We start from the raw sequence: 12,245 nt of genomic DNA, 5'->3' as shown, positions 1-12,245 counted from the left end.
TTCTTCTAGAAAAATCAGCTTGTCACTGATTTGTGGTATGACTTTGGTTTTCATGAGTGGGCCCTCATAAAAGTTTATGGTGTAGTTACAGCCATGTGAAAAAGAGAGCTTTCACAGCAATCTGTGAAACATGACATATTTCACTGTGTCACAAAGCAAAACTAAACTGCAGAAGCAGAGGGTGAAAAACGTAGTACAGCCTTACTGCTTCTATTGGAATTAAGGGTTGAAATAGCAGCCAGGCGCTGCTAATTAAATGCACTCAAGTAACTGATCATGAGAAAGTGTGAGCACCTCCATAAAACCAGAACTTTCGGCAGTCTGGAGCATTCAGCTGTGTACTAACGAAGTGCCACAACCTGGATGACCCCACAACGCTTGGACTGCAAAAAACCCAAGAGCTACATCTGAGACTCTACAGGCCCCAAAGTGTTAAACGTTAAAGTTCATGACAGTTACACTTAGAAAGAGAACAAGTATGGCTTGTTTAGAAGGCTCTCCAGGAGAAACCCCAAAACTTATAGAACAATGTCTTTTACACAGATGAAATTAAAATGAAGATGGTTACCCATAATGCACAGCACCACATTTGGAGAAAACCAAATACAGCATATCACCAAAAAACACCTCACAGCAGCTGTCACCACTGTGATGGAGCAGTGATGATTTGGGCTTGTTTTGCAGCCACACAGCCTGGACACCTTGCAGTCACTTAGTAGACCACGAACTCCAGTATACAAAAGTATTCTAGAGTCAAATGTGAGGCCATCTGTTTGACAGCTAAAGCTCGACCCAAATTAGGTCATGCAATAGGATAATGATCTCATGCACCACATGAAATCTACAAAAGAATGACTGAAAAAGAAAAGAATCAAGGCGTTGTAATGATGCTGTCAAAGTCCAGACCTCAACCCGATTGAAATGCTATGGCGGGACCTTAAGAGAGCTTGCATAAGCAAAATGCCCACGAACCTCAAAGAAGTGAAAGAGACGTTGTTATGAAGAGTGGGCCAAAATTCCTCCCCAACAATGCGAAGGACTGATAAAGTCATACAGATAATGATTACTCCAAATTATTGCTGCTAACGGTGGTTCTCCTAGCTAAGGAATCATGGGGTGTGCTTAGTTGTTTGCAGGACTGTATAATGTCCTGTGGAAATTCTTTCACATGACACAGCATATCACCACGATTCCTATTGAATTGAAAGAAAAAAAGTTTATCTCACTGGGACTGTAGCCTAATTTATGTATCTTAAATGCTTTACTGTGTCTTTATTGTTTTTTTCTTGGTTGCAGTTGCAAGGGGAAAAGAAATTTTGCTTGCAAAGAAAACCAATAGGCTGTCTAGGTCATTCAGTTCCATAAACATTAATGACTAACAAAGTAAGTTAAATAAAGTCCCTAAGCTCCACCATGCAGACTCAGCAGGTTTCATGAAGTTTGAAAAACAGCATGGGATGAATTTTAGTTTGCTTACCAAAACCAAACCTACGTATTCTTTCTAGCAGAAGGTATAAAGACCCTCTCTTCTTCAGAGTTTCATGTTCCTCGATTCCACCTGGCAAACAAAGAAAGAAAAGAAAAATTAGACAATGACAGATCCTGTTGTCCTCAGGTGACCTCCTGTTTACTTCCTTCCTTTTCAAGCTACTCTACTCTGCAACTGATGGGTAATGACAGAGTTTCAAAGAAAACACAAGACAGTCACAGTTAGAGTGAGTCCACTTACCAGACGTGTGCCCCTGTCGAGAGTGTGTGTGCATGTGTGTGTGTTGTGTCAGGTCTATCGTCCTGTCAATCTGGAACATGCGCAGGTCTTCCTCATCTAATGCGATGTCACCCCAAAATACAGCTGGAAGTAAGAGAACATTTTCCAGTTATTATCAAATCCTAATACTGTTATAAAAACTCCTTAAAAACTCCTTTGTCCCACACGCCATCAGACTGTTTAACTCCTCACTGGAGGGGAGAGGGAGGAGAAACAGGGGGACAAGGGAGGGCGGGAACAACTGAGTTGTAGGGGCTTTTCTACACGGTGCAATATTTGCAATATTTGCAATATTTGCAATATTTGTTTTTTGTTTTTTGTCTCTTTCTTATATTTGACTGTGCAATAATCACTGTGCAATATACTCACTCAAATGAGCAATCCTATTTATCCATATTGTATATTCTGTATCTATATATGTGTATATGTGTATATGTGGTGTATTTATGCTTATATCCTTACTCTCATTCCCCTTAATGTATCTGTAACATGCAACTTCTTTCGGTGCTTTGCTACTGGAAACTGAATTTCCCGGAGGAACCCACCCGAGGGATTAATAAAGTTTCATCTAATCATCTAATCAAAAAGTGAAAATGCTTGCATTTCTGTTGACCATCTTAGTGCATGCTTGTAAAGTTCAAACACAAAGACCCAAAGCTAAACCATGACCAGAATCACAATGTGCTGAAGTGTAACAAATGTGTTTTTCAGTTTGAGACCAACAGGAGCCAAAGAGTGTGATGTTGTACCGGCTAATTTAACAGCACAGCAATCTAACTAAGAACAAAACAATGTTTCTGAAGTTTGTGAACTTCAGTTTTGATGGCTCAACTTGAGAGACGGTGACCACGTCGCAAGTGAGAGGCTGAGGGACACTGCACACATAGACAGTAGCAACTTAGGGTGGCTGTAGCTCAGGTGGCAGAGCAGGTCAGCCACTAATCTGAAGGTCGGTGGTTCGATCCCAGGCTGCATCCTGGCTGCATGCCAAATATCCTTGGGCAAGATACTAACCCCGTGTTTGCCTACTGGTGGTGGTCAGAGGGCCCGGTGGCGCCTGTGTCCAGCAGCCTTGCCCCTGTCAGTGCACCCCAGGGCAGCTGTGGCTACAATGTAGCTTGCTATCGCCAGTGAGTGAATGTGTGTGTGAATGACTGAATGTAGTGTGAAGCGCTTTGGGGTCCTATGGACTATAAAAGTGCTATACAAATGCAGGCCATTTACCATTTAACCAAGATGAAGTACAAGCAGCCACCTGCGCGACCAGGTCAACGTGAGACTATTGCAATCACGATCATGATTTATGAATTCCTTTTGTATTTAAAAAAGATGCTAAACTTGTAACTGAGCCCATAAACTCACAAGAAAAAATGTTTCTGCAGGTAATAAATGTGGTGAGCAGTGAGATAATTTTCTCAGAGACTGGTTCATATGTATGAGGTGTTTTTCCAGAAGCACTGTAGTTTATAAATTCTTGAACCTTAATTTGTACATGTTACATAATATATAATGTCTTTGTAATGTGCAGCCATATATGATAAATGCCACTACTCAAAGTAGTGGCATTTATCATATATGGCTGCATAAAAAACCCCTAAAAAAACAATGGATAATGAAAAATAAAAGTTAATCACAAGTTAAACAGAATATTGTGTTTCAAACACCACATGTACAACAGTTTGTGAGAGTGGAAATGGAAATGTTTGTTTCGTTCTACTTTTATTTAACACATGGGAACAGAAAGAACTTACATTTCAAGGTTGTTACAGCAGGGATTTATTTGTTCTGAAGTCTGATTCATGTTCAAAGTATTTGACCTATTACAACCTCCAGTTCAGTGGTCGTGGTTTCTCGGATTAGGGAAATACAAATATCCTTTTGTTACAGTCTGGGCAGCTGCTAAGGTAGATGTCACACATACCAGGAAATTACTCAGTGACATCTATTACTTTTGAGGTGATGACTTAATTTAACCTTCTGGCAATCAACTGTCTAACTTCCTGCACAGCTATACAATCAATTGCCAGATCCTCTGCTCTAATATACAGAAATCTGTATCTGATATAAACTCAGAGATCAAAGCAGCTGTGTATTGCTACACAGACACACAGACACACACACACAGACACACACACACACACACACACACACACACACACACACACACACACAGCTATCTTCAGTGTTGGGTGTAAACATGTTAATCGTGTCTAATCGTGTCACATTACATTTTTCAGTAACACAGTAATGTAACACATTGCTGCACTAAATTCAGTAATCACATTACAGTTACAATTACATAATCACTTTCATTACAAAGGTTCTTCAGTTGCATGCCGGGCAAATGGAAAGAAAATCATATGAAAGGTGTCTTTTTCTTGTAAATATAACATCAGCTCTCCACAAGCAGCTGCACAGACAGCACGTTAACACAAACTAGTCAAGAATCAAGAATGGCCTTAAAGTTGAGTGCATGCTGACCCCAGCCAAGCAGCCAGAGTCTGAATTTGAACAGGTAACAAAGACAATGAAGGGCAGTCAGGCTTAAAGCCTCCTTTACACCTGTACATGTTTCTACAGTATAATCACTGTGGCAATTACTTTGAAGTCTCTTTGCTCTGGTTTCAAACTTCGCTTCATGTTCAAATTTAAACACTGTAAAAAAAAAAGTGTGTGTCCTCATTGAGAGATTGGTGTGTTAGCATGTGCATTTCAGGTTGTCTTATGAAGTAATGTATAAGTAATGTAACAAGTAGTGTAATGAATTACTTTCTCCAGGGAGTAATTAAGTAACCTCAACACTGGTAACAGTGGCTGTTACAGTGGCCTGAAATCAGGACACTCACTGCTCTGCTGTTTACTCTCTCTACTCCTGCCCTTGCACCACTGACATCCTCTCTTTTTCCTGGACAAATGAGATATAATCTATCAAGCCTGTTCTGGGGCTACCTCGTGATCTTCTACCAGTTACTTTTAATGAAAGTGGAAACATCCGATCGGATGCTCAGACCACTTCAGTGGGTTCCTCTAAATGCAAAAAAGGAGCGGCTCCAGTCTTTGCTTCCTTAGGAACTTCAAGTTTCAAGCGCTTCATTTTGGTGTTTACATTTCAACAAAAGACAACCACAACATATTAGCCAAGAAAACACAAGAAAAACTCCTAAATCTCTAAAAGCTCCACGAATAAAATGCAGGATTTCTGAAAAAAGGACCTGAATGTGGCTGTGCACCTTCACTCCCCATCCATTCTCCTTTCAACCATCCTGCTGAGAAGAACAGATTGATGTTCAAATTCAAAATTCAAATTCAAATTCAAATTTTATTTGTCACGTACACAGTCATACACAGTACGATATGTAGTGAAATGCTTGGACAACTGCTCGTGACCTAAAGAAAACAAAAAAGGAAAAGGCTATGAATAAGATAGGAAATAAATATGAAAAATTAAAAAGGGTAAATTTAACTAGGAAGGAATAAAATATAAATTAAGGTTAAAAATGAAATAACTGTACAACACAAATTAGAATGAAGGGTAAATTTAACTGGGAAGAATAAGATAAAGATAAATATATAAATTAAAGTTGAAAATAAAATAACTGTACAACAAAATACACAATACACAATATAGAACTATATAAGAATGTATGAAGAAATCTAAATATAAATAAATATATACACAATAACAGCAGCTGTACAAGTATTAACCGGAAATGAAGAATATAGTGACCAGTGTTGTGCAAAAACAAAGTCCAGAAAGTCCAGTGTGTGTGTAAGAACCATATGTGTGGGTCAGTACTGTGTGGTGGTGTGATTGAGAGACCGTATCGCCTGCGGGAAGAAGCTCCTCCTCAGTCTCTCTGTGTTGGTCTTCAGGGAGCGGAATCGCTTTCCTGACCTCAACAGAGAGAACAGTCTGTTGTTGGGATGGCTGAGGTCCTTCACGATCTTCCTGGCCTTGGTCCAGCACCGCCTGCTGTAGATTGAGTGCAGGTCAGGGAGCTCGGAGCGGATGGTGCGCTCAGCTGACCGCACAACCCTCTGTAGAGCTCGTCTGTCCTGCATGGTGCTGTTCCCGAACCAGGTTAAGATGTTTCCCGCCAGGATGCTCTCTATGGTGCACGAGTAAAAGTTCCTGAGCACCTTGGAGGGCAGTTGGAAGTCTCTCAAGCGTCTGAGGTGGTAGAGACGCTGTCGGGCCTTTTTCACCACGGTGTTGATGTGACAGGACCATGACAGGTCCTGCGTGATGTGAACTCCGAGGTATTTGAAGCTGTCCACTCTCTCCACTGGGCACTCGTTGATGACGGGGGTCTGGTAGTTCCTCTCCTGCTTAGTGCTGAAGTCCACTATCAGCTCCTTTGTCTTACTGACGTTTAGAAGGAGGTTGTTCCTCTGGCACCAGTTCTCCAGATTCCTAATCTCCTTCAGGTAGGCCGTCTCGTTGTTATCAGAGATCAGGCCCACCACGACGGTGTCGTCAGCAAACTTGATGATGGTGGTGGAGCTGGTAGTGGCCACACAGTCATATGTGTACAAAGAGTACAGCAGGGGGCTCAGAACACACCCCTGGGGGGCTCCAGTGCTGAGAGTGGTGGAGGCTGAGACATGTCCGCCCATCCTTACTGCCTGTGGTCTGCCAGTTAGGAAGTTGGAGATCCACTGACACATAGATGAGCTGAGTCCCAGATGCTCCAGCTTGGTGGTGAGTGTGGAGGGAATTATGGTGTTAAATGCAGAGCTGTAGTCTATGAAGAGCATTTTAACATAATTCCCCCTTCTAGTGTCCAAGTGAGTGAGTGATGTGTGGAGGAGATGAGAGATGGCATCGTCTGTGGAACGATTTGGACGGTAAGCGAACTGTAGTGGGTCCAGTGTGACTGGTAGTGAAGAAATGATGAAGTCTCTGACCAGGCGTTCAAAGCACTTCATCACTACTGAGGTGAGGGCTACAGGGCGATAGTCATTGAGAGAAGCAGGGTGGGGTTTCTTCGGGACAGGAACAATGATGGACTCTTTGAAGCATGTGGGGATCACCGACTGAGATAAAGAGATGTTGAATATCTCAGTGAACACAGGAGCTAGCTGGTATGCGCAGTCTCTGAGGATACGACCTGGGATGCCGTCTGGTCCTGCTGCTTTCCTGGTGTTCACTCTCTTGAAGGCTCTCCTTACTTCATGCTCGGAGATGACGAACACGTTTCCGGTGCTGGCAGTATCTTCCTGTCTGCAGCCGTTAGCGCCGCTAACACTAGCATTGTTGGAGACCTTAGCTGCAGCCTCGAAGCGAGCATAGAAAGTGTTCAGCTCGTCTGCCAGAGTCACGGCCGCGTTCGTCATACCGGTTGTTGGTGCTTTATAGTCCGTTATTGTCCTTAGTCCCCGCCACAGGCTCCTAGAGTCACTCTGTTGGAGTTGTGACTCTAGTTTCCTCCCGTAGCGCTGCTTCGCCTCTTTCACCGCCCTCCGCACGTTATATGACGCGGCTTTGTACGGGTCCATGTCCCCCGTCATGAGTCCCGTGTTGTAGGCAGCGGTGCGGGATCTCAGAGCGTCGCGGATGGTTTTATCCACCCACGGCTTCTGGTTGGGAAACGTTGTGATAGTCTTTGTCTCCACGGTATCATCCGCTAGTTTCCCGATGAATCCCACAACCGCTTCCGTAAACACGTTGACGTCATCGTCGGAGCTGTTTCTGAACATGCCCCAGTCTGCGTCATCGAGTGCGTCCTGTAACGCGGCCACCGATTGATCCGTCCAGCGCGCGACCTTCCTCTGAACCGGAACTTCCTGTTTCAGCCTTTGTTTGTATTTTGGCATGAGGAAGATGGCGGCGTGATCAGATTTGCCAAACGGGGGGCGGGATTGTGCCTTGTAGCCGTCCTTGACCGTAGTGTAGCAGTGGTCCAGTGTCCTTTCACCCCTGGTGGGGCAGGTGATGTGTTGATAAAAGTTCGGCGCTGCGCGTTTGAGGTTGGCGCTATTAAAGTCCCCCGTCACAATAAGCGCAGCGTCCCGGTGTTGTGTCTGGTGCTGTGTGAGTGCCTCATGCAGCTCGCATAAGGCGGTGACCATGTCCGCTTGTGGTGGAATATAAACGGCACTTACAATGACCGATGTAAATTCCCGAGGTAGATAAAAAGGACGACACATGATGGACAGTAGTTCCAGATTTGGTGTGCAGGAGCGTGTGAGAGGAACAACGTTCGCACTGTTGCACCAGTTGTTGTTCACCATTAAACACACGCCGCCTCCCCTTGACTTCCCCGAGTCCCGTGTCCTGTCCATGCGGTGAACCGAGAAGAACTCGGCCGGCTGGATGGCGTGGTCCGGCACCGCTGGGTTCAGCCATGTCTCGGTGAAGCAGAGGAGATTGCAGTCCCGAATGTCTCTCTGGAACTTTATCCTGGCCCTGAGGTCGTCAAGCTTGTTCTCCAGTGACTGGACGTTGGCGAGCAGGATGCTAGGCAGAGGTGTGCGGTGTGCACGAGCTCTCAGCCTGTTCCTGACGCCGGCTCGCTTCCCTCTAGGCCGCCGCCGCTTCCCTTTGTTCTCCCTCGAGATCTCACTCGGCCAGCTCGGATCCGGAGTTAAAAACTTCGAATTGTGAGTACATTGTATACCAATAGAAACAAGAGTGTCACTGTCATACCTAATGTACCCAATGGTGATGATTTTGCCGATTTAGAAACGCTGAAAACTAACTTAAAAAACAAAGACAAAGAAAAAGTGGTCGGAGCAGTCGTGACGGCAGCCGACCTCACCGGCGCCATCTTATAGCGCCGGTGTTGATGTTGATGATGCTGATGTTGTATGTTGATGTTGATGATGCTGACATTAAAAAGCAGTCCAAAAAGCTGTTTTTGCTTCATTTTTTGATATATTAATGAGAAAACATGAAGTGTAATCATTTCAGGGTGACCCTGAAAACAGATAAAAATGTGCATGCTTAAAAAAATCATCATTTATCTATGTTTGTACATGAAAAGGACAAATCAAAAACTTAAACAGAACTTTTGGTCCAACATCACTGTCAGGGAGCACGCTGCTTCGATTTTTCAAATGTCAGGTCTACAGGCGAGCTGCAGTGATACCTTGATACCTTTGAGAAGCTACACGGTGGCAAAAACAGCTGCACTGCACGTACTGTAATAGACCTTCCCTCCTCAGTCTCTTCATCACCTCAGTCCAACACACACACATACACACAGACACACACGTAAACACAATTACCCCGCTAGCTTGTAACAATGGACAACTGAACGATAGTCATCTCTGAGTGATTAGCTGAGCTGAGTTATTGGCCTCCACAGGGATTCAAGACACTAATACACTAACAATGGCACGGGAGAAGATTGTCATTTAGCTAATCGGGATTGCCGCTAAAGGAAAGGGGGTCAGGGTGCCATTGTGCTCAACTCGGCACTATTGTTACAGAGAAGAGCAAACCACGGCGTCCATAGATTTATGAATAACAACATCAGATGCAGTCTGGGAGTGTGTTTGGCTCAGTGGTGTTTTATATTTTGCTTAGATTGGAAGGATAGCAATCTAAATTAGAGCTGGATGTGAAGCAATGTGTTTATTTTTATATATTATGTAAAAAATCACCTTTAAAACCAGAAAGAGCCAGCATTTGATCAGGCTGCCTTAGTATAAACTGTGGAGGTAGCTTGAAACAGTAAAAGAAGTAGATGTGCGAAGATATGCATTTATTAAACATCATGGTAATCCCTGCTTTTATTACATAATTTACCAAATGCACATTGTACAATCGAGAGAGAGCAACGATCACCGCAAATGACCAGCAGCTGGCTTTGTTCGCACAATAGTCCAAAGTAGTCTACAGCAACAAAAAGCATCAGACTTCTGAAAGTCTGAAAAATTAATTATTTTTCAGTCTTTCTTTAATTAATCTTTCATGATTCACTAAGTCTGACTCTAACTTTGAGCTACAGGTGGTGGTTGCTACTGGGTTCGTGCTGAGCTCCACAGAGATGACCAACCAGTTTTTGGTATTTTAATGAGGGTAGTACGTCACACAGCTTGTGCACAGTTCAGCTTGGAAAGAGATTTGTTTAGGAAAATCCATTCTTCATTTGTCATGAATGGTACTAATCAAACTTCTCGCTGTCATTTTTCGAGTATTTGCAGCTCTGTTATTTATGCAAGAGCGAATGCAAAACAGAATCTGCTATCCCTTTAAATATATTTTTTCCCTGGGCATTTTATAACGAGAGTCTGGATTGGATTAATCCCTGGTTGAAAGGAAAACCATTTAAAAACATATATAAAAAGAGGTTTAATACTATGTGAAAAGGCTGATCTGGGTGCGACTTTGACACATAAAGTCGCAAAAACAGCACAATTACACCAGCACGTTTTTAAAGATGTGGTCTGGATAGTCCTATTAGAATTGTTATTTCTGACGCTAAATTGCTGTGGGTGACAAAGTTTTCCTCTAGCATGTTCTCTGCGTTCATAGTGAGCCACAGAAGAGTGAAAAAACAAAAAAACTGAACAAACAATCGACTTAAATCTGCTACTTCAACAGCAAAAGGACAATGTGACAATCTTCGTACAAACACAGTCTGTATCACCTTGCATGTGCATTGGAAAAAGACTTTCCCTTCATTTTTGCTCCTATTTGTGGGGCAGCGTGAATGTGACAGTGTCCTGAGATTACACTTCTCTTGGCTCTGAACATTTCAGGACAACAAGGGAAAAATATAAGGACTAAAAGTTTTCCAGAGAAAAGGAGCTGACACAAGCAGAGATACAAAGTGAGAAGTGGAGGGGGAGTACAGTGATAGTAAGTTTGGCCCATTGATCGTTAGGGTCTTGTTAATCCATAGAGATACCATAAATAGCCCAAAGTCAAGCCACGGGGTGAGGAGGGATGAGAACAGTGATGCAGGGAGATGCAGGAGGAAAGGTATTGATCCAAAAACCCCAGGACGTCCCAGGAGGTCTACATCATGCTGACCAGGGCCTTACTGTTCGCCCTTCAGCAGGGGCACTGCAGCAAACACACACAGTAGCACACAGGGACACACACACACACAACAGTAATGCACCAAACACAGTCTGAGAGGTAGAGGCATCACTACTCACACGTATTCACCCCACCAGCCCACCATGTTGCCAGCTAGCAGCGAGACTGCTTTGTGTCTTATTGATCAAGTTCTCAAGCAGACACAGCTGAAGTCAGCTTTCTGCAAGTAATTCTGCAGCCTGACAGCGAATGTCCAACAGATGCGAGCGTCACTCATTGTCATCTGAACAAAGCACGCACACACTGATGCAAAAGAGCAATCAAACATAAGCTTTTAATACAATGATAACACAATGCAATTCAATTAGGATTTAAATAAAAAATAATGGCTGCCCTATTTTAGTCATGTATTATATTTCCCTGCCTGAACTTTTATGGTTGTTTATGATTTTTTTGTGATCACTAGATGAAAAAGATTTTTGTTTTTGCTTGGGTTTCTCTTAAACACTCAGTGAAGCAGTCGTTGCCATGTTCATTTGAGTGCTGCCACAGATATGTTTCAATGCATTATCTTTCCCAGTAGAGTTTGTGATAACAGCATTCAAACTGGAATGATAATACTAATCCTAATGCTATCAGTGAAATGCATATTTAATGTTGATTGATGTATGATTTGTCTCTTTTTTGCAAAACAAACTACGCTCAAAATGCGAGTGCAAAGAGGTGGAGAACGAGCCCATAACTATAACTGCTGAAGTTAAACAAGAATTCAAAGCAGTTCGATCGAAGTGATTATTTCCTGTGTAGTAATGTTTGTCTGGCTTCAGCTTTGTAACGTACCATCTGTTTTCAGAACAACCAGGTTTTAGTTAAAAAATAGCCTGAATGATAAGTATGTATATCTATGAATGCTCAACACACCCTGAGCACACAGCTTACAATGTTATAGATACCTGTAAAGGAGATTGTACATATTATTCATTGCATCTATGCTGATTTATTCATTATGCTTTCACTACCCTGAAAGTGCAGGTCTATAGAGAATGAGGTCAATCTGCTGTTATTCCATGCAATGAGTTGCAACTCAGATGTCCAGTTAGTCCTTTTAATTACTTGGCAGGTTTGTAACACAGCCACTGATGGCCATGTTCCAACCAAACAAGGCATTATGGGATTGCTAAGAGCTACGCTAACAACAACAGCGGCATTTCAGGCATTGAAAATTGCATATGTGACCAGAGAACACCTTCATTACCGCATCTGTCGGTATGGATTTATTGTGCAAAGTTTCCAAAAAGACAAAGAGACTCGAGGCTTCATTAAAGCTTTTAAAAAGGGTTTTGATCACATCACAGCCCTCGTTTAAAGGAGACGCCAGCAGCTTTCAAGGGAAGAAAGTAAACTACTTAGTTCTCAAGATATTTAATCTGTCACATAAGACATTGTCAAACTAAGATGGTGAAAATGCAGCTAGATTAACTGATT

At 42.9% G+C, this 12,245-nt stretch overlaps 1 protein-coding gene across 3 annotated transcripts in view; it reads right to left on the bottom strand.

Moving 5' to 3' along the window:
* The window catches only part of tll1 (tolloid-like 1), a 61,523-nt gene that overhangs the window by 34,463 nt on the left and 14,815 nt on the right, over positions 1 to 12,245 (bottom strand). For all 3 annotated transcript variants that reach the window (XM_026171435.2, XM_026171434.2, XM_080303034.1), the window contains 2 exons: positions 1,730 to 1,852; positions 1,478 to 1,558 (listed from right to left, as the gene is read on the bottom strand). In XM_026171435.2, the coding sequence (XP_026027220.2) occupies positions 1,478 to 1,558; positions 1,730 to 1,852 (204 nt within the window). The remainder of the gene's footprint in view (positions 1 to 1,477; positions 1,559 to 1,729; positions 1,853 to 12,245) is intronic.

This window comes from Astatotilapia calliptera, chromosome 6 (genome assembly GCF_964374335.1).
Source record: "Astatotilapia calliptera chromosome 6, fAstCal68.1, whole genome shotgun sequence".
Classification (NCBI taxonomy): Eukaryota; Metazoa; Chordata; class Actinopteri; order Cichliformes; family Cichlidae; genus Astatotilapia; species Astatotilapia calliptera.
The sequence above is the reverse complement of the archived record's forward strand: the minus strand, read 5'-3'. Positions and strand labels throughout refer to the sequence as shown.